This window comes from Lacerta agilis, chromosome 2, assembly GCF_009819535.1.
Source record: "Lacerta agilis isolate rLacAgi1 chromosome 2, rLacAgi1.pri, whole genome shotgun sequence".
In the NCBI taxonomy this organism is placed as follows: domain Eukaryota; kingdom Metazoa; phylum Chordata; class Lepidosauria; order Squamata; family Lacertidae; genus Lacerta; species Lacerta agilis.
This window is the reverse complement of record NC_046313.1, coordinates 83,315,516-83,338,921: the sequence shown is the minus strand read 5'-3', so window position 1 is coordinate 83,338,921 and position 23,406 is coordinate 83,315,516. Positions and strand designations below refer to the sequence as shown.

Genomic DNA, 23,406 nt, shown 5'->3' with positions numbered 1-23,406 from the left:
CGACCACACAAAATGCGCACCCCGTTTGATGCGGGGAGCGGTCATTCCAGCGCCGTTTCCCAATGCAAGAAAAAGGAAGGTTGACAGCTATGTTCTGGGTACATATATAGTGCACTTGATATCTGTAATGTAAGCAAAGATTGTCACTGAAGGTTTATCCACACAGCTTTCCTCTGCACTTTCCAGGCACAATCCACACTTGAAAGCTCCATGTCCAAGAGTGGTTTTCCCCCTCCCTCCGAAAACCCGTTCTTTAATGCCCAGTCGAAGCAAATGGCAACCTGCAGAAAACCTGAATTGACGTTTGCTCTGATTCAGCTGTAAAGAGCAGGTTTTTGTGGGGAAATCTCAGAGCAAACCCCCGCCCTCCCCCCCCCCACACAAGCCACCACTTGGACACAGAGTGTTTCAAGCACAAACCTCTGCCTGGAAAGATCTGGGCAAAAGGTAAATGTGGATAAGCCCTGTGAATGGGCAGGAAACTATCTTAACAAAACATACTTTATTCTAGGGGTATAACAGAAATAATGTATATCTATAAAGTTATTTTGGTTGCATATGTTTCTCTTTTGGTAAATGACCAGGAGGTGGAGGGTGAAACTGACAACCAATCACTTGCCAACTTTAAACTTTTTTTTTTTTACAGGGGAAAGGAACAGTAAGTTTAGATTCGGTATGCCGATTCTAGGCCAGCAATATTGTACAACTGCTGACACATCTGTTTAGGAATAGAAATTTAAAGCCACACGCTATTTAGCAAAAAGCCTTCTGAATCATGCTTCGGAAAATATCCATGGAAAGTGTTTGACACAGGCTGGATGCTTAGGGCTATATTCAACGACACGTTGGTCATTTCCAAAATAGGTTTCGGGAAATCAATCATTTCTACCTCTTTTATCTTCTTTGGTAGTGCAATTAAAAATAAAAAGCAGATGCTTTATTTTTCAAAGGAAGGCTAGGGTGGGATGAAGCCAAATTACAGGCTGCAGAATTCCTCCCTGCATGAGGTGCTCACATCTGCTTGAAACATACTTCTATTTTATAGCACAGAAACCATCCTAATAGAGCTGCTGGCAAGTGAAGCTTTTATTTGGCATTTACATTTTAAAATGTAACACTGCAGATTTTAAAAATCAAGATGTCCACATCACGGAGAATTTGATCGTGTTAAAAAGCCACTCCTGCTCAATAATTTTTTAATAGCTTCTGGATAGCATCAGGCAAGTATATTGCTGCATGCCATCCCAATTCTCTGAGTGGTGTGAGATTCCCGGGGTTCCAGGCACTTATTCAGGGTTTGGCTTAATCAGAATTAGGGTAAGCAGAGAAGGTAGTGTCTTTAGGATATATGGTGATCACAGCATTAAAAGGGCTCACAGCATTAACACCCCAAGAAGGTCTCGCTTCTCCCATAACCGCAGCCTTGGATCCCAGCAGAAATCAGCAATGGCTCTGTCTCTTAGCTGCCCAGCATGCTTCTAGCTGCTAGCTCACACACCTCAACTCTGGTCTTTGTCTTTCTCATTAATGGACAGTTGAGGGAGGCCCCGCCCCCATCCATTTTATTTCTGGCACAGAGCCACTTCCTTTGTTACCTTAATGACCCATACTTCAGCCATTACCACACCAGAAAATGACCTGGCTATTCCAGCAATTGAATCCTTGTTGGATCCAGGAATTACAAGGAACACAAGCATGCAGCCCGAACCCCACAGAAAGCCTCACATCAATATAAAAATCCCTACAATTTTCTATGAAGCCTGAGAGAGTTCAAGGTTTGTAGAAAATCACCCCCCCCCCCAAAAAAAAACTTCAGCTAAATGAAATGAAAGCATGACAATGTTTAAATTTCTACAATGGTGCTTATAACTTATTAGTATCTTGATTTAATAGCAATAATATGTTTTTAGAGTACAGGTAATGGAAATCGAGACTGAGCTGTCTTTTATTATACCAATAAACAGTGTTAGGGTATGAGTGCTGGCTATGCTTCCCCCAGAATTTGCTATTGAATAAAACAGATGTACTTTCCTCCAATTCAAACACTGCCAGTTTTGCTGAAACCCCCCCAACTTTAAGCTGTCTTTGGACAAGAAAACCAGTGACTTGTATTGGAAGTTGCACATCTGTGACTTCATTTTTTTATGGGTCACCGTAAAGCTTGAGTTTGCGGCAGTATGTACTCAGCAACTTTCTGGAGTGATCAAATAATCAAATTGCAATATTTCCCTGTCACTAGGAAGTTGCAGTCCATGGGAGGTAAAAAATCAGTAGTTGGATTCTAGATTTAGCAAGTGAAACCCTTTGTGTGTGTGTGTGGGGGGGGGAAATCATTGGTGTTTATATTGTGTGAGAGATAGGAATGATCTCAGAAGAAATGTTTCCTCCAAAGCAAATTTCTGTCCTCTCAGCTCTTTTAATAGAGAAGGGACAGGCCCCATCACAATTCAAAGGACCCAGTGTGTGAGTGTGCATCCGGCTTAGGGGGAAAATATATACACGAGATAGTTTAATTTATAATACATAGTAATTTAGTTTATGATGAAGCTATCTGCTCATAATCCAGTGGACCGGGGGCAGTGCTGTCCTTTGACACAGTGTTTGAAATTCCCATTGTTTAAGGTGCATTTTGTGACAAGGAATTTCATCAGCGCGAGCCGTTTCTGAGCTCTGGGCACAGTACTGCGCCTAAGATTTCAGATTAAAACTGCAGAGTGGAAGGAAAGGAGGACTTTTTTTGCCTCCCCATTTCCAGCTACTCTCTGAAAACTGGAGAAGAGACCCTCTTTAAGAATATTAGGGGGGAGGACAAGGGAAGGACTAGACCGTGTGAAAAAAGAACATAATATTTTAGATGCAGTTCATTCATTTTCAGCTTTGTATTTTTGTTATTAAAAAAGCCCGCCTAGACATTCTGTTGTTGCACCCGTAACCTAGGTTTAAGGTGTCATTTAGCTCCTAGCTTTCATATCTCTGTTTTTTGGGGTGCTTTTGAAATGCTAGGTTGACAGGAGCTGGGACCAAGCAACGGGAGCTCACCCCGTCGCAGGGATTCGAACCACCAACCTTCTGATCGGCAAGCCCAAGAGGCTCAGTGGTATATATATCAGAAAAATGAAATGGTACTCTCTTTCAATATACGTTATCTGACCATTTCATCCCTACCCATCCACCCAGGTGCTTTGCCAGTCTTGATCCAGGTAACATAGTTTCTGGAAGGTTAGTGTGTTAGATCAAATAACCCTCCCCTTTAGGCTCCAGCCAGTGGTTTTGGTTAGGAGACTGTTAATAGAAGAAGAAAAATAAACCTCTGTGGGAAATCTGCACAACTGTAGCTCTGTAAAAATGTTTTAAATGACTTCTGTTTTGACTCAAAACGAGACACCAGCCCACAGAAGAGTCATCTTCTTATTCATAACTACTACATCCCAGTCCTTTGTGATTACCAGCAGTTTCTAGGTTAGGTCAACGTAATTTGGGGCACACAGAATTAGTGATATGAGCAGACATAGTAATTCCAAAGGCCCTTTCCTGCCCTCTATTTCTGTCTCCTAAACTACTGGCAAAGCATGCAAACAAAGGGGGGAAATCTGTAGCAATGACTTCGGCACTTACTGACAAGACCAGCATGCCAAATGTATTTTAGGCTTTGTTGGACAGTAGCATGTGACAGCGATGCAGCAGAAGTGTGTGCAGTAGTGGCCTGTGTCATGGGGCAGAGCCATCTTCCCCGATACCAACTTTACTGCTGCTTTCCTGGATGGGATGATGGAGCTGCTGCTGCAAGGCTACTGGTGTAGCCCATGGCTACACCAGTGAAATTGACCAAGTTGCAGTCTGGCCCATCTAGGGATGCAGCAAAGGAGTGCTGCTACCGAGTGCATGCGTGTGGCAGGAACCCTGATGGCAGTGAGAGGGAGAGACCTGCTGAGAAGGCGAGGAAATCATGTTCGCCAATATTTCTAAGAACACTTGCAGGCTGGAGAAGAAAAGGAAATAGGTTATAGACGGAAGAAAAGAGCCCCTAGAGGGGCTTCCAAAACTGGAGGTAAGTGGAGAGAATAATCTTGCTGGTATTCCGAGCTTTGGGAGTGGTATATCATTCTCCTGCTTTAGTCACGCAGGGAAAGCACCCAGCGTGTAGACATTTAAGACCATTTAATGGGGGAGGCGAGGCTTTTTATTGCTCATTTCCAACACCATCTGCATAACTTTCTGTCCCAAATAATCAAGGCTTTCCATGATGTAAACCTGCCCTCTGCGTCTTGTTTTCCCATTTCCTTTAATGCAGGGAGGGGGAACTTCCAGCCCTCCAGATCTTGTTGGACTCCAGTTTCCATCAGCCCCAGTTAGCCGGGCAATGGTCAGGGATGGTGGAAGTTATAGTCAAACAGCTGGCAGGCCACAGGTTCCCCATCCCTACTTTAAGGCAAGGAATGGCTCAGTACATGACGAGGAACCACTCAGTTTCCTTCCAGCATCTCTTCTGCAATACCCCCCTGCCTGGAATGCCCTACAACTCCCACCAGCCAAAGCCAGCACAGCCAATGGTCAGGAATGATGGGAGTTGTAGTTCAGGAACATTTAGAGAGTATAAGGCTGGGGGCGGCTGTCACAGTCTCTTGCTTTGCCACTTGCTTTCACTTATGAAGACATTTTGGCTGTTCAAAGGTCTTGCCATTTAGAGTGAAATGAAAAAGAGGATTCAATACTGTCCAGGCGGATTCAGCACTGCCAAAGTTTTCCCTAGCAATATCGGACACTGCCTAGCTGCTTTTTATTTATTTTTAAAAAAACAAGGAATACATATGTGCTCTCTTCAGAGCTTTAAGTAAATGCAACCAGTGTCATGACAGAGTAGAGGGGTGTGTGAGTGTGTGTGTGCAAGCAAAGCAAATTATAACCTCTGTGCCTCAAGTTGTGCTTGAAATAGCACAGCATTTAAAGTCTGAATGTGCTGCTGTTTTGAGAACTGATGCAAAGTTTTGAAAAATGACCTGAGAGGAAAACGCAGCTCTGCAAAATAGGGGAATATAATGTTAGGTCTAATCCAGCAAGTGCCAAATTTACGTATAAGCTAAACAAGCTATAGCTTAGGGCCCCACTCTCTTGGAGGCCCCCCCAAACTTAAAATGTATTTCACTATTAATATACTTCTTCTTAATTGTATTTCAGTTCAACAATTACTTCGATAAAATACATATTTAGTTGTGTGCAAATGGTTTTAGATACCCATTAGGTCCATAAATTACCAAATAGCATATATTCAACACAAAAAGTGACAATTTGTTGTTGGCAAAGGACAGCTGGAAATATAAAGGGCCCCGTTACCTTCAGTAGCTTAGGGCCTCGTCAAACCTAAATCCAGCCCTGAATCCAGCACCTCCTTTACGTGCTCCACAGATCATGTGGAACTCTCAGTGCATAGGGAGAATGCCAATAGTGAAGGGAGAATAGGGTTCAGCAGCTGGGGAAAAGATTGGCCCCTTAACCAAGTTATTACGTTCAAGCGGATAGGGAAATTCACAATAAATATAAATTGGTAGCAATTGTTAAAAGTTATTTAAATGTTTTAAGATATGCAGCTCCCCTAAACCTAAGGCCAACTGGGAAGTTGCATTTAACATTCACTTTCAAAAAATGCAAACAGCAGGTGGGAGGGGATCACATCAGATAGGGAGGGACTGCAATGGACCTCATGAAAATTGCTCATTTGAGGTTATTATTTGCAGCGGGAGGGCATCCTACGTTGCTGCATGTTAAGTACAAAGATACATTTCCAGCCTTTAGAGTAAGTGATGATCCCATAAAAACTAAATGTTAGGAGGGAAAAAATATTAAAACCATATATATATATATATATATATATATATATATATATATATATATATGTGTGTGTGTGTGTGTGTGTGTGTGTGTGTGTGTGTGTATGTATGTATGTATATATATGCACAGAATAATTGAAAACATACTGCTGAATCCTGTTTAGAGATTCCAGGCTTCTGGAAGATGTTCCGGCTTAGGAAGAAATAAGAAGACTGTTCGTTGCTGAAGAGAAACCAAGGAAAATGCTTTTCAGTGCATGCCTAAGACATTTTAACACTTGAAGCGAGAGATAAAAACAACACAAAGTTCATTTTATTGAGGATACATAGGGGCAGAAAAGTGGTGGCCCTTCTGGACCCTGTGGCCTGAAGTAACCACTTCATGCTACTTTAGGGTAAAGGCAGCCCTAATGTTTCCGTATGTGTGTGTGTTTAAGTATCTATGATATATACAGCAACCACACATATTGAACTGTATCTGGAAGAGAGCGAAAAGACTGGCCCAATGCTTAGAGTACAACTGAAAAACATGATCTTGCACACAGAAAAGACAAAAAAAAAAAAAATCCTTCCCGTAGCACCTTAGAGACCAACTAAGTTTCTTATTGGTATGAGCTTTCATGTGCATGCACACTTCTTCAGATTCTTCAGAAAAAACAAATACTGATCAAAGCTTTTAAACATGCAACTCATTTTTAATTTAGCAAAATTATACTGACTTTCTCTGGTGATTCTTTAGGCAACTGGGAATAAAGTCAACTGAATGAAAGCAACCAATAAAAGGAAGCAGGAAATAACAAAGAAGCTAGCTTAGGACAAACCATAGTTTCTAAGTCCTGTTACTGCTACCTATACTTTTACTCCTGCCTCAGTTATTAGATATGCATGAAGATGAGTGGAAGAAAGAGAACAAGATTGTGTGTAGTTTGTAAGGGAGGACTGGAAGTTTCACCCAAAGCCCAAATGAGGTTGACATCAACGAAAGCATAGTACTTCATTCTATCAGGAAAACAAAAATTCTCACAACCATAGGCTATAGACATTTGCACAAATCAGATCTCTGGCTTTTAACTCCATTAGTAATTCACATTAAGTAGTTTTCCATTTGGCCATTAGTACTTATTTACTAAATAGTGCTTGGTGCTGAGGAAAATAATTTATGTACTATCCAAGTAAGAATCAATTAAGAGCAACAAACAGCCCAACATAAAAATAATTCATACTGCAAAATTAACTGAGAGTTGGAATATGGTGTAATTGCTTGGCTAACCAACATTGGAGACCAGTTCAAACAATATGAAACGAGACAGCACTGTGCCCACAAGTTTGGGAGAAAAGAATGAAGAAAGCTATGTGCAATGGACCTACAGAAGGAGCAGATGACGAAGGCATCTCATTCACTAAGACAAAGCTGCTGAAAATAAAAGCAAAGCCTAGAATGGTTCCTGCATGTTTGTGAAGAGAGAATTCAGAATCCTTTCTTTCTGTTTTGGGAAACGAGCACTGAGTAACCTGCTCTCCAGTGGGCTCAAAGGAGGAGTAGAAGGTACTCCAACGGGGTCATTCACTAAGATGAATCTCCTGGAGAGAGAGAAGGAAAGAAAGAAGACAGATCACCAAGTGGTAAACAGTTATTTTTAACCCTAAGGAATGTTGACAATGGGACTTAAAAACAACTAGCAATCAAAAGCAGGGATGGGAAAAATACATGGTTTTCATACTGTACTATATCCAAAGGTTGTGTCTTATAACGCTGAGAACCGTAAGTGCAGAATTTTGGGGCTCATAATGGTAAACTGAAGAGTCAATACTCCCAGTTCATTACAAGCTGAGACAAAACTCCACTAAAGTTCAAGTCTGGCTCGTAATGCGTTTGCCTGGTGCCAATGTATCCCAGAATTGAAGCTGCTTCCTCCGTGATGCCCATGGTAACAGAGAGGCCTCTTTGCAAGGCTCTTGCTCCATGGAATCAGGAACATTGACATGGCAGCAACCTAGGCACCAGGAATTATGGGAAGTGTGGTTTTCCAGGGCTCCTAAATATTTACTGTGGATGCCAGATTATCAGCTGTTTCCAGAGGCTTTTTGCACCAGGGATGATGGTGATTGTAACTGTTAATTATGTAGCAATGTTTAAATCATATAGCAGGGCAGTCCAACATGCAGCCCTTGAGGCTTTTTTGGGTGGCCCTTGGCAACATTTGATGCCACACCCCACAGTCCTCATACTGCCTTCCCAAAGCTGGGTAAGCAAGGCACTGGGCTTTGGGAATGAGGTGGGAGGGCTCTAGGACCCTGCCAGAGCCTTGTGCCCATAGCCCAGTGCCTTGCTCAGCCGGCCTTGAGAAGGGAGCTTGGGGATAGTTGGAAGGCATCAAATTTGGGCCTTGCTCCCCCTGCCCCACGACAAGGCAGTGTGTGGCCCATGGGGTCTGTGTTGAAGTACACTTGCAGTCCACTTGGCCCACCCTGATGTACAGTATATACACTATGTATTGTATGTATATGTATATACCGTACTTTTCTGTGTATAAGACTATGTTCTTTTTACTCTAAAATAATGTTCAAAATCTGGGCTCGTCTTATCACCGATTATCTCTCTCTCCCCCCCCCCATTTTCTTAAACTGGAGTCCCCAAAAATAGGGGGCATCTTATACATGGGGGCATCTTATAGATGGAAAAATATGGTATAAGTGCATGAATGTATAACAAATGTGAAGATGAGATGCCCATTGTTTCCCTTAAATAACTCTACTGGAGAGATAGGATTATTATTGTACCAGCACTATCTCTGCAACTAGGCACCTTCACAAAGACTCCCATCTGGATTCTGGAATGTCCTAGGCTCGAGTATACAGTATACCTTTAAAGCACACTTGAAGCAAAATTTTCACTGCAAAGAATCCTGGGCATTATAGTTTTTTAATCGGTTGTTGGTAACTCTGCAAGGGGTAAGCTACTGTGATCAGAATTCTTTAAAGGAGAGAATGTGCCTCCTCAAAAGTACAATGTGTACACAGCCCTAGTAACATCACTGGAACATGCTGGCCTTGCACTAAGTTTGTCCAAGAGATCACTCAGAACTCTCTGTCACCAGATTTTTTAAATAAGTGTCCATAAAATGTTCTGGTGAATTCTGCCTGTCTGTCCAGTTCAGATTCCAGATCTGTACATGTTAGTGACAATGAAAAATAGTGTAATCCCTGTATGTAATATCATATAGTAAACCAGCATCTATTAACCAATGCATTTTCTGTGACAGAAAGCTGAATTGTGAATCTTCTTCCATAATCACACAATCCATTTTTTTTTGCTTAAAAAGCCATCAAACCTTTGTTAATTAGAAACAAAAACCATGGTGAAAATCAAAGTTCTTTCTTCCATGAAATGAAGATGTGATGCTGTCTTCTGTCATCAGAAAGACTGAGAATAAAGGCATAAGGAACTGAGGGGTGAACAGAATGGCAGGACCTAGCTGGCATAGGAACAAATATTATCTTCCAAACATACCCTCTGGCTGGGATTGATTGAGTTGGCTGCAAATTCTTCTCTAAATGCAGGCCGCTTATTTTGTGTTCCTTATCGAACTTCACCTTGGGATGATACAATTTTATGTCTACATCTTGAGTGGTTGGTGTTCCCCAGGCCAGCCTATGAATATAATAGGTTACACTGATCTCTAAGATAATGCAAGCCAGAATTCTTAAAAGATATAGAAGCATAGTTTGTGAATATAAATATTAATTAAAAAAAGAAACAAAAAAACCTCTAGGTGTTTTGATCTGAGATAGCAATCCTATGCTTACTTAACCTGGGAACAAGCCCCAATGGACAATGGGACATATTTCCAGGAAAACATCAACAGGATCAGGCTCTGAGCTTTTTCACATAAGGTGAAATGTGCACCAACTGCATTTAATTCTTTGCCTAATACTCCCTTAGGTCTCAGTGCCAGGATACCAGCACAATATCCTCCCTGCATATAATGGATGACCTGGACAAGATAGCCATCATGTTGTCCCCATATGTTTCTTTAAACCTAGCTTAAATACAGAGCCCTGAAGAGAGATCTGGAAAAAAGCAAATTGAAGGAGGAGGTCTAGCTCTGCTAGATTTGATGCTCTTTACTAACATTTCAGTAGAGTAGCTAGTGCTCAATCACTTTAACTTCAGGGCAATAGAACTTTGATTTGTATGAAACACTGCAAGACATTTGCAAGACATTTTATGAGGAATCAAACTAACAAAACAACAACAACACAGAAATGTTTTAATGTTTCCTCTACCTGTAAGGGAAATCTCTAGGGAGATTGATTGTTGTCTCTTCCATCACTGTGTATGGACGGCCGTGGTGTTGTTTGTAAGGCTTCATCCAGGTAAATAAATTTTCAGGGAAGTTTTCAGAAGATTGTAGATTTTGATCTAGGTAATTAAGATGAGAAGAAACTCTAAAAGGATGAATATGCTCCACATCATTTGTTAAATTTGCTCCAGTGATTTTCAGTCGGACCTAAGCTCAGTAAGCTTTCTCTGGGTTGTACTCACTGAGTTCAAGACTGCTATTTTATGTACATTTGTGTATACTCATGGAGAAAAATACCGAACTGCTGATACCAAGCCTTATAAACACACCCTTTCATGTATTATCTGCATTTCTTATCACACTGAAGCCCTTTTTGTTTGTGAGGCATTGCTGTACTGGTATTTTTTCACAAAAGCAGCTGCCAGTTATGGTGCAAACCATATGGAATACAACATTGTATTTCACTTGTTTGTGGGCCTAATTTAAACAGGATGATGGGTACACAAGAAAAACTTACCTGTGAAACATTACATGTACCTAGAATCTCATTTAAGTTGGATCTTATTGCCAGTGTGAAATGTTAGTATGCTATGAATCTGTAGCCCAGCAGGTTAGTGTGTTAACAGTGTACATGCATGGAATGCTTGCATGGTTAAATCCTTACTACATATATTCAAAATGGCTTTGTTGTTGCAGAATATGAGATTCTGGATAAGAATGAATATGTCCTCAAGTAAAAAAGAATGAGCTGGTCTTCAAGTAAAAAATCATACCTGTGATAAACATTATGGGCTAAGGGAATGAAAGGTGTGTTTTTATAAAAACTATGAATTGTTCTGGAATTTTGAGGTATGTTACGAAGGCATGTATTAAAGGTGTGTAATCTACCGCTTTGCTTATTTTAAAATACACCAATCTGTGTTTAAAATACATCAAGTTATCACTCAGCTAACCTGTGACGCCTTGTTCACGTTACTAAGCCTGCTCACATGTGCAAGGATGCAAGTATATTTCACCAGTAAAATAGCTCGCACATCTGTTTTGTGGTAGAATATTGTATAACTAGAAAAATACTAAAGGGAAGCTTTTGTTTTAATTATCAGAACTGTTTTGTTGATGTCATCTGTCTGCGGTGGCATGGAAAGGGTGTGTGCACTTGACTTAAAATTGCCGGTGCCATAATTATATAGAATTGAAGGAAGGCCCTCGGACATGGCGAGATTTGCTCCCTCTCAAATGGATGCCTCAGATGTAAACCACACACTCAGCCTTCCTTGTCACTTAGAACAGAAGCCATCATCAAGTAAACCAAGGCTGGAAACATGCTGGCAATGAATGAATCATAACTTCTAAAACCGATTTGCTTTTTATGTCATCTAGATTTAAGCACCAAAGAGAAGTAGAGGGTAGAAATAAACTTTTTCTTGTCCTTTTCTTTGTTCTCCACTCATAGGGCAGCTCCGCTTAATTTCTTTGTTGTTGCAAAAATGTGACGGATTTGAAGCTGCTCCACATGGTGCCAGCACTCTACCAGCATTCTCCCACCAGGTCCCCATGGTGCTGCCAGGTACCTCAGCATTGTGGTCAGGTCTTTCTGTCCAAGGGAGGAGTCCCCAGGATGCAGGCTATTTCAAGAAAAAGCAGGAGTAGAGCTGGATGAGGAGTCCTTGAGGAGAATGGGCATGTAGGGAGGGAGCAATGGCCTGAATGCAGTGCAAGGCAGATGGCAGCATAGGGTCAGGGTGATGTGTGGAGGGCTTTCACCAGGGCTGGGGGCTGGGAGTTCTGCTGACTCTTGTGAGGGGCTAAACGTGTTCCGCAGTGCATGCATGGTACCAGCAGGATGGCCCTCAAAAGTAAGTTCATCCTCTTCTTTACCGGAAATAAGGACAAAATAAACAACAAGCAGTGTTTGAGTGACTCTTCTCAGCAGATTTTTGAAAAATATTTTGGAATGTCCAACAAGATCAGAAACATTTCATTTTGTTTAAACGGATGTGGGGTTGTTGTACATACATGCATGTCAAGAAACAAAAACGAGATGGCACCAACGATTGTTTCATTTGCTCGTGCAAATATGTGGCTCCACCAAAAAAGAACCACACACACACACACACACACGCCTGCTCTGATGGGTTGCTTTGAAAACCAGTACTGTGATTCTTAGTTCCAGGTGCTCGGTGACTTTTAAAATTTAGCATATTTCTACAGGAAGCAGTGTGTTCCTTCTGAGTGGGGGGGTCGCTATGTAAGGACAAGTGTTAAGCATAAGGAAAGACGTTCTGTTAAGAGGTGGCACTGATGGATCCTTGGGAGGAAAGAGGGGGGCAAACCAGGGGCAGGGGAGAAATATATTGCTGTGGAGGCAAAGGCAGTGATAGCTTGGTGCCCTCCACTGCCCCAGGAAAACTCATTGCTGCCCAAGGGGTGCCAAGCAGCAGCACAATTTTTGTGCCCCTCCTCAGGCCTGCTCCCTTGGCGGGGGCCAACCTACTCAACCCCTGGGTATGCCTCTGGCAACAGTAATGCCTGTTCTAAACCCCACATTATTGGAGCTTTAAAGGAAGTTCAGAGAGATCATGAAATCAAATGTGTGTCATAGTGTACGTATGCTGAGCCAATGGCGACTTAAAGCAGAACTGCAGTTTTCCCTCAGGCAAAGATGTGCAGAGCCAACCTGAGGAACTAATTTTAGCATGCATGTTGAAATTCCTTAGGGCAGTGAGAGGCTAATTCCACATTCTAGGCAAATATATGTGTAACAAGCCCCAATGTTACTGTTTGTTTTTTTTTTTAAAAAAAAACCCAGAACAAAAGACTCTTTGGAAAGAGGGAACTCAAAGTGAAGGAGCGTAGGGAAGGCGGGATGCTTAAGCCTTTCCTTCTGTCTCTTCGGTTTCTCTGGTCCAAATCCTATCTCAAACATAGCAAATTGCAGATCTCACTACATGACTGTGCAATTGCAGGGGATCTCAGTGTTAAAGATGGCTAAGAGCATTTAAGAAAATAGCTCTGTTAAGTCATAGTTTCTGCTTTAGCCTGACACCTATTTCACGGAAGAACCATAGAATTGTAAAGTTGGGTGGGACCCCTTACAATGCTGTGAATAATAGATTCATGGCGTTGGAAAGGGATCCCGAGGATCATCTAGTGCAGGACTCATTTTTGCCCAACATGGGGCTCAAACCCCAAACTCTGAGATTAAGAGCTGCGTGAGCAAAGCCTTAGACACAGGTCATTCCTAATCCCTCCCTCCCCCACGTTCTACATTTAATAACAATGTGTTAATGAAATCAACCGCCTTACACTGCTGGGAGTTGCTAGGTGTGAAACAGTGGTTCCGGGAACACGACCTTTTTGCAAGTTCATGCATCAGACGCCGCTCCTCTGCTTGGCGAATCCGTTCATTTTGTTTCCTCCTCCAGGCCACCACCCTAAACAAAGTGCAAAGTTGTATGCTGCTGTGAGTTTAGTTTGAATTAGGGCTGGGGGAATCCAATGAGCTGTGGTTCCCAGGTGGACACACATGATCTTATCTGCCTGGACCAATGTGAGATCAGGGCAGCACTTCTCTCCAGTTTTCCATACCAGGTGATCTGAGGACTTCTTGTCTGTCTTCCATAAGAAGTAATTTCAACTGTCTAAGAGGGGTTCGCTATTGCACTGAGCTCATGCTGCCACACATACTGAAATCAATGCCACAAGTCCCACTGGGAATCACAAGTCTTGATGATGTGCCGTCACTTTCAGTGGGAATTCTACATATTCCCCCCCCCCCACCCTCTCTCTGTGTATTCATTCAATCTCCACTCGGGGGATTTTATTTAAACTTCACGCATTCTTAAGGGGAATTCTAAATAAGATATGTAAAATGCACATAAAAGTTTCCCTAAGACTAAGGGGAAATTGAATGCAAATGATGCAAAACGTACATAAAAATCTGAGACTTGGAGGCATGTCAAAATCCATCGCCCTCAGCTAGACTTGTCACCTTGATTTCTACATGCAAGGCAGCAAGAACCCTGCATGCCAGTCAAGCTGTTCCTGGATGGCTAAAATTACTTTTGTTGGGCGGATGGTGTGCTGATGGAAACAATTAAGGAGAGCAAGGTGGATAAAACTAAGATGGTTTAACATCTGAATTCCTTCCCAAGGAGCTGTGCTATATACAATCAGTGCTAACTAAGTAATTAAAATTTTGAACCATTTCATCAGGGATTTGGCTGTGGGTATTTATATGCTGCTGCATTAGTTTCCATTGAATTTGATTTTGTTGTTGTTTTAACAGAGCGATCTTAAGGTGGTGATGGTATATGAGATTCCACAACAGAGGAACCAGTACTTCCTAAGCCACTCCATTTCCCTCACTTTGACTGGCACTAATGGGAAGTTTAATAACTAAGCCAGTTCCAGGCCTTCACAACATTTTAACCTTTCATGAGGCCCACTGGGAAGAAGGGATGTTCAGTCCAATGGATCCAAGACACCCCTGACACATCTCTGAGAGCCAGTGTGGTGTAGTGGTTAAGAGCGGTAGACTCGTAATCTGGTGAACCGGGTTCGCGTCTCCGCTCCTCCACATGCAGCTGCTGGGTGACCTTGGGCTAGTCACACTTCTCTCAAGTCTCTCAGCCCCACTCACCTCACAGAGTGTTTGTTGTGGGGGAGGAAGGGAAAGGAGAATGTTAGCTGCATTGAGACTCCTTCAGGTAGTGATAAAGTGGGGTATCAAATCCAAACTCTTCTTCTTCTGGAATGCCCCTTTTTTGTGTTCACTCTGATGTCAGAGAGGGAGGTTGGCAGCATCCAATAGTTCCTTGGAGGCTTAGGGTTAGTCCCTAATTAGTATTTTATTAATACTGTGTTGTATTCAATTTACTTTTCCTCAGAGCAGACCCTTTAATTTCAATTGATTTACTCCAAGTAAAAGCCAGTTGAATACATCCCATAGTATTTTATGGTTTAGCATGAGTCTCACAGAGCATCCCTAGTGACAGAAAGGCAGATTATTAACATTTAAATACAAATTAATTTTAAAAAACACTGAACCTTAAAATATCTCTTTCATAAGAGGTCTCATAACCTTCATTTTCCTGCGGGATGGTCTTCTTTCTTGGATGGGGCCTATGAAATAAAAAGATTTATAAATAAAATTTAAGTCACCCTTTAATGCATCGATGCTTTATGTAAGAACAAACTAACTAACATCATGTGGAAACTGATTTATGAAGCGATTGTTTATTAAGCAAAATTGATTGAATATAATTTCATTGTACACAGGTTGTACATTGACAATAAAGTTATTATTATTATTATTATTATTAGTAGTAGTAGTAGTAGTAGTAGGTAGGAGTACCTTTTCTTAGTTTCATCTGGTTCACCAGCTATGGCCATGCCTGGACAGAGGTAGCCTGACCATTGTAGCCTGTGTGTTTGTAACCTTGAGGCTGGATTACTGCAATGTGCTTTATGTGGGGCTGCCCTTGGGCCTGGTTCAGAAGATTCAACCGGTGCAGAATGCAGCTGCTGAAGTGGCGGGGGTGGGGTGTGACAGGGCTGGCAACATGTCTTAGCAATAGCGTCACATCTGCACTGGCTGGCTGCCCAATTACAGCCAAGCCAGGTTCAAGGTCCTTGAAGAACTTGGGTCTAGAGTAGTTTACAGACTGCCTAAACCCTTATAGCTGTTGGAAGCGCCGGGGGGTGGGGGGCACTGCACAGCCCCCAAACTGAGACAAACCTCTCCGGGCGTCTTCCTTGTGGAGCGCAGCCCAGGACGTTCACAATTCTTCCGTCCTGGTGTGCAGCAGTGACACATATCCGAAAAATGTGCACACTCACACAGCAGAGTAAAACTGGAAGCTAAGGCGATGAGGTGTGACATCTAAGTTATATTTATTAAGCAATATATACAGGACAAAGCAATCATGGTGCCCTCACACATGTTCTCAGAGAGAGAGAGAGAGAGAGAGAGAGAGAGAGAGAGAGAGAGAGAAAATACAAAAGTACAATACAACGGAAGAGATAGGGCTGGCTTCCGTTCTCACACTTCCCAAGCATGGAATGCAAACACAGACATGTGATGTAATAATCACACATCCAGCAACGGGAGAGAATGAAAATGCTAACATCCTCCCCCTTTTCATGGTAACCGTTGCTGTATTACCTAACGCAGCCGTACACAATCAAACATACAGTCATTATGTATATAACAGACTCCTGAAGTGCTTTTCCCATCTGTGGGATCACTTCCAAAACTTGCATCAGCGTATATCTCAAGACCTCAGACCACACCCAGCAACGGGAGAGAATGAAAATGCTGACAATAGCCATCATAGATACCAAGTAACTTCTTGATCCTATTTTAAACTTTTTATTTTCTAAAGCATCATTTTCTCGGTTGCAAATTTATGTCCTACTGACCGGATGGTGCAACCACCATCTTCAGGCTCTGAGGAAAAGCTCTGAGCCACATCACCTTTTCTCAGCTTTGCAGAAGCTGAAGAATGCAAAATCAGACAATGAGTACAGGCAGCATTTTCCCTCTAGAAGGTGGGGCCCATAGCAGAAGAGGTGTTGTCTGCCTCACAGTTGGCTCCATGTTGCCTAAGGAGGGAAGGACACCCATACCCACAAGCATGGTGCAGTCTCTGGGAGCTATCCAAGGTCCTAACCTGTTTAACCTGAACTTGAAAGTTCTGTCATTACCCCCACCTGACTATTTCTGCTGAGACTCTACCAGATGTGGCAAGTACCTATGATTGAGCCTACTGTGATAACCACTAACATGATGCTAACTGCTAAGCTTCCCCTGAAATAAGTCTTGCATTCTTGAAAAACAGGATAGAAAGCAGGGGACAGGATCCCTGCAGAACATCAATAACCTAAATGCAGAGCACTGAATAGGTTTGAATTTGTGTAATTGTATTCAGAAGTAATAATAAAACATTGAATTTTTACAAAATTTAAAAACAAATGCCTTGGTGCTTGTCAATTACACTGGCCAAAGAACTGATTGTAAAGCTTCCTTTTCACAAATAAAATGGCTGGAGATTTATTTAATGGCCGGTTCGGGACCAGTTTATCTACCAGCTCACAGGTGCCCACTCGACCACTTCAATCAGCAGAATCTGCACTACTCACCAGCGCTACATAATACCTGTATTGCATTTGTAAGAACTTGAACGTTAAGTGTGGCAGTACCTACACTTTCGAAGTTTCTGCCTATTGATATCCAGCAGGCACATTCACTGCAAAAAATTATGCATCTGCTAAAACATTCTTGTTTCAACAAGCCTACCCAGATGCGTGGAATGTTGAGGTAATTTTAATCTGTTTTAGCATTTTGCCTTTGTATGTTTTAAAGTATGGTTGTATTTTTTTTCTTAATTTTTTTAAAAAATCTTTTTGTAAACAGTCTTGAAGTTTTTTTTTTTTAAAGAATCAAGTGGTGTATACATTTCATGAAATAAATAAGGAAGCTGAAAATTCGGGGAAGAGATATGGAGAAACCCCAGAGGCAGCCATGCCTTGACAGCTCTACCTCTCACCCTGTGGCCATGGCTACAACCCTAGCAGCAACAAATTCCCAGTGCCCATTCTCCTTGGCATAGAGCCATGGCAGGTTTTTCCATTTAAGGGAGGAATATTTAAACTTTTGCAGATTATGCAATCTGTTTTATTTAAGCCCTGAACCGTGACCTAAGGTAAGTGTTATAATATACCGGTACCTGTAGATATGTCACACAAAGTCATTTTGCTTTTCATAGCTACCCGCTAAATTCATTCTTTATAGTCAGACTTCAACCCAAGTACCACGATGAGTTCTTTCTGAGTCACACAGTTTACTACTTACAGGCATGAAATCCTAACTGAATCTATGAATCTCAATTAAAAAACTGTAAAAGCAAAGATTGTAAATGTCTGCCATAAATAATAGTTGGTGCCCATGCAGTGATCACTCTGCTGCATGGGAAAATAAAAATAGACGAGGCATAAATTCCCACATCATACTGATATTCACAGCTGGCAACGAATTAGACTTCTAGAAATCTGAGCACTCCATTATACATTTTTAAGTAGACGAAAAAGGAATGATAGCTTTAACTCTGCAAGTGTGTGTGACTCACTCATGGAAAGAACTGATTTTGATCCCAACCCCGCACACTTTCTTTACTTTATAATATTTTATCTAGAAAATGTAGATCAGGAGAAGCTGCAAAATTCACTTTGCATTTTGAACCTGTGTTCTAAGATACATATTGTCACATGCATGCCTGCACTTGAAAGTCCCAAATCCCTTTTTTTCTGTGAACTTTTAACTACAGCTTCATCACTGGACAGGCTTCAAATTAAAAACAAAAACAAAAAACATCTCCGTCACATTTATTTTTTGTACCTTGGAATATTTAGTAAAGTTTAAACAGCTTCGATATTTTGGATACATTATGCGATAGATTTTTCTACTTTACTGAACTCTATTTTAGATGGGTCTCGGAGCACCCTGTTCACCTGAGCTGAACCACAAGGACCGAGGATGTGGTTCTATATAGTAAATGGTGGGATTCAAACAGAATCATATTCACATCCTCATCCTGCCCTGAACTTTAGAAGCAGTTTCAAAAGCTCACAGGATGAAAGCAAGGGCTACGGCAGCTGAGAAACGACCACAGAAAGCACCACTGCAAGCATGATTAAAAGAATTCTCTGGATGTTCGTAGCAGAAATGCAAACCCCCAGGCCCTTATCATTCATTGTGCAAGCAAACTAGTTTGAAATTCACTGAAGGATCAAAAAAGTAGAGAATAGCTTCAAGCAAATGATGAAAAATATATCCAGCTTTCCTTCACAATAGTTGTTGATTCATCAAACAAACTTTAAATAGCAGCACTGGCTTCTGATTGTTTTTACAATACTTTTTCAGCATGTACAATTCTCTGTAAAACACTATATCTATCTATCTATCTATCTATCTATCATGTATGATATATATCTGGTTATAATTAGAGAGGAATATTTCTGAGATCTGGCTCAGGTTATGCTCTATAGCATAAGCTGCTCTAATTACATTTTTTTCCTCCAACATTTATAAATATTTTAAATCCTAAAGAAATATTTTACTCTGGCTACACATCACCCAAAGAAATAAGGACCACATATGTGTTGGCTCACCTGTCTCAACTTCCATTACCTGGTGGCGGACAGTCCATGTTTCTCCAACAACCCCCCACAAGGAAAGATTTGTTGTTTCACAGGGAGATGGGGAGCTCCATTAGTAGTTAACACCTTGACAGCCTTATCTCTCAACTCTCTTTCCTTAGTGCATGCCCATCCTGAGATTGGCTGGGCTTAGTGACCTGTAACTCAAAGCTACCTGGGCACAAAAAAGCCACAAAAATGGTCTCTACATTCTATTCTTGATCCCTCATCCTGCAACCAACTCCAGAAGCTACCAGCACTAGAGGAGACCACTGAGAGTAACTTTTGCTATGATAGTGTACCTAGTATAGGATCAATAGTCTGATTAAGTGTTTAATTTTCATGCCTACTCTGTTTCTCTCCCTTGCCCTGTTTTCTATACTCCTTTTAAATAAGCTGCTCAGTTAGATTTCTGGGTTGTGCTGGTTTATGGGCACACTCTAGGGGTGGTGGTCCTCACACCAATGTTACTTGGACCATGGGGTATGCAACCAGTGGTTAAAATGCCTCAAATAGCTGGAAGGGTTTTTTTAAAAGAGAGAGAGTGGGACCTAGAGGGGAGACTGGCTGAGGTTGCCAAACAGAAATCTTGGAATTCAGCTGGCTGCTCCCAAGTATACCACCGCAATGCAGTTGTAATTATTCACCCCTTGCCAGTGGGTGGTGGCAAGTGGAAAGGGAGAAACGGGATAGGTTACCAGTTGCTAGTGAGCTACACTACTGGTTTATTGCTGTAGCAGAGTGTCGCTGCCTGCCAGAAGGCATGAGCAAGCCACCTTGAGCACAGCGATGTAGAAAGGAAGTATACAAATGATAATGAAATGAGAAACAAAATCTTGTGAAAATATACGTGTTTTAATCGTACTTTCATCACACATACCTTTTGTCAGCAAGTACCAAACCCTAAAACAGACAAAAACAAAACATAAAACAGAGGTTGTAAATTTTAAAATAATGATCCTAACAGCTGTTTACTTAAGTAGAAAACGTGGATGTTCATTACTTCTACTGAAGGCCTTCAAGACCTAGGCTAATTTGGTGCGCTCCTTGGGAAAGATTATGGAAATTCTCCCATTGCCCCATTTAGATGCACACCACCACTAAAAATCCCCAACAATTTCTAACATAACTAAAAGTAAACATGCTCTGTCAATCTTTACCTAACCACATGGCACCACCATGCACAACTGAGAGGCTTGGGGAATCCAAACATTTGTAGTATGTGTTGAAGCAAAGGTGGGCCTGTTCCAGAAGCTCTGCAAACCCTATCTTGGTAGTCAGGATAAGCCTGAAACTAATTGGTAGTTGCAGCAACAATGAGCTCCCCTATGTTTATGAACTTGCTGTGATACATGGTAATTGGCTTGTTTTGATATTATGCTTATCTGTGGGCCCTGGGATCTTGGCTCAGAGAAGGGAGCTAGCTATAAGCCTTGGATAGTTGTCACCTATGGGTCAGGTGGGTTGATGGGAGGTTCTGATTAAACTGATGTATGCTGCTTTGTGTATAAAGAATGTACCTGTAAACAAATTTGCCTGGGCGTGGACAATTTGGTTATTGACAGGTGGCAAGACTACCAATGATGAAGCTACCAAAACAAGAGCAAATGTATTGTATAAGTGGAAAAGATACCTTTTCAGTTTTGCTGTTTCAATTAGTTTTCAAAATTCCAAAGCATAACAGCAATCTTTCAAAGCATAACATCCTGGTAATAAATTCTAAAACATACAATCAATCCCATTATTCTGAATATAACATACAGTATGCCATACCTCAGTCCCAAGGGCAGGGAATTGTTTTTGTCCTGGTACAAAGAGAGAGAGAGAAAATCAGGAACCAATTCAAACATATGTGGTTCATCTTTATCCATTAATTAATATTACCTAAATAGCCTGCTCTGGAATAGGATGAGACAAGCAGTCTAATTATTCTTGCATGTTATACCCAAATGAAACCCTCTTTCCAGAAACATGTGCACTGTTATTTCCCATATGAATGTAGGGCTTTCCACTGCTGCTGAAGGTCAGAAAACAAACAGTGACCAGTCTGCTAGGCTGGGTTCAGACACTCCTACGTATATAAACCATGCTTTAAACCAGTGTTTTTCAACCACTGTTCCGCGGCACACTAGTGTGCTGCGAGATGTTGCCTGGTGTGCCGTGGAAAAAATTGTGTTTATTTGATTCCTATTCAAGAGAATTACTTTATATATAGTCAATATAGGCACAGAGTTAATTTTTTTAACATTTTCTAATGGTGGTGTGCCTCGTGATTTTTTTCATAAAACAAGTGTGCCCTTGCCCAAAAAAGGTTGAAAAACACTGCTTTAAACAACCATGCCTTAGCATTGTGTGTGAACCAAGCCTTGTTAAGGCCATGGTGTGGCTTGGAAATGTGAGTCTGTCCCAAATAACTTCAGTTTACCTCATTACGAACGCACTCATAAATAATTTATGTTGTATTAATAGTCTAATGGATTGTCACTTTCCCCCCAACAGCCAGAAGATCAGCTGAGTGGAATTTAACTCATAAGACACTCCTACTGGCAAAGGAGAGGAAGCAACCTTAGCTGGTAAAAGAGGTTCACCTACAAGTCACATGCTGACATCACTATATATAAGCTCATTCCAGAAAGAAAAAAAACATTTAATGAGTTTGATTAAAGCCATTGCCTTTATTCAACTGACAAGTTCAGCAGTTCATATTGTATAGTATTGTAATTACTATACTGTACTATACTATACTATACAGCTATTCTACTTTCATATCTTTCAAGCAGAAAGAACAAAACATTCTCCGTGGCACTTCCTTCAATTACAGACTTTCTGAACATATGATATTGTGAAAACATTAGCCTGTCAGAATGCTACACAAATTTTCAACCTTCAGAAAATGCTTGAGATAGCAATTATAATTTTAAAAATAGTATAGGAATTAAAAACCTTAGCTTAGTTTCTTTTGCCCTTCATTTGCTTTGCCTTAGTATGATGTTGTCAAACTGGTGGAGAGTAACCCTTTTTTTTTATAATGAGCTTTACATCGCATCACAATAGCAGGAGCAGTGTCACTGGGGGGAGGGGAGTGTACTGTGATGGAAAAGTCCATAGAGACAAAATTTGGACCAACAGCCATCTGTAACCTGGACCCCAAGATTGCTTTCAGAGGAAGCATTATACAACTAAAGTGCAATGTGGAACGACTATTTGAAGAACGATTTGTTTGTTCCAGCTGTGTATTGTAATACTTACTGCACACACAACCGGTATACTTAAGAGAGAGACATTAGTTCATTCTATGTTTATGAGTATCTCCAGGCTTGGTTATGCACATTGCACTTTAGTTTGCTCATTGCTTAGTAGGTTTATGAGTTTATATACCTATTCTAGTAAACATTGACCTTTATATTCATAAGCCAGTTTTGGTGGTTTGTTTGTTTGTTTATTGTATAATTGTCATTGCACCTGATACCAATGAATGAATGAATTTATTTTACGGTCACAGACCAACTCATTAAATCAACAATACAAAAGTGATACATTAAAATTTGCACAGCAAATACCATACACGTATATGCACGTATACAGCAGCATCTAAAATATATGGATTAGAATCGGGGCATTTAAAATATTGCCTAAAAATTGCCATTTAGGGTTCTGTTCATAGCGATAACACTGCTTGTTCTCTGAGCCTCATGGCTGCTACACAGTATTTCGCTACTTTCAGGGTAATCTCAGGGTCCCTGTCCTCCACAAGGCATTTAAGGCATAGGAATTCATTTAAAGGATTTTGCATGACTGGGGAAATAAAAACACATTTTGTGTATACTTTCAGAGGAAGCAGCCATCCCATGTAAACAGCTTTAATGTAAACAGAGGGCATGGGATGTGAATTTTAATCCAATGACTAATCTTTTCTTTTTGCTAAAGTTATTCTTGTTATCTTCAATGAGAACACTGGGGTGTGTTTGCCATTTGTCAACCAATTTTTCTCACCAAACAATCACTCTGTTTAATGGTGCATCTGTGCCTTTGAAGTATTGAACTCTTCTGGCCAGACTTTTAATCCTATAAGGAATCTA

The 23,406-nt window shown here is 41.1% G+C and overlaps 1 protein-coding gene across 1 annotated transcript in view; it reads right to left on the bottom strand.

Moving 5' to 3' along the window:
* Positions 1–7,055: 7,055 nt before the first annotated feature.
* Positions 7,056–23,406, bottom strand: part of LOC117042324 — a 71,193-nt gene continuing 54,842 nt past the window's right edge. The window contains exons 27-33 of the mRNA XM_033141871.1: positions 21,101–21,132; positions 20,208–20,230; positions 15,179–15,253; positions 13,436–13,563; positions 10,113–10,248; positions 9,337–9,477; positions 7,056–7,406 (exon numbers count right to left, since the gene is read on the bottom strand). Coding sequence (XP_032997762.1) covers positions 7,259–7,406; positions 9,337–9,477; positions 10,113–10,248; positions 13,436–13,563; positions 15,179–15,253; positions 20,208–20,230; positions 21,101–21,132 — 683 coding nt within the window. The 3' untranslated portion in view covers positions 7,056–7,258. The remainder of the gene's footprint in view (positions 7,407–9,336; positions 9,478–10,112; positions 10,249–13,435; positions 13,564–15,178; positions 15,254–20,207; positions 20,231–21,100; positions 21,133–23,406) is intronic.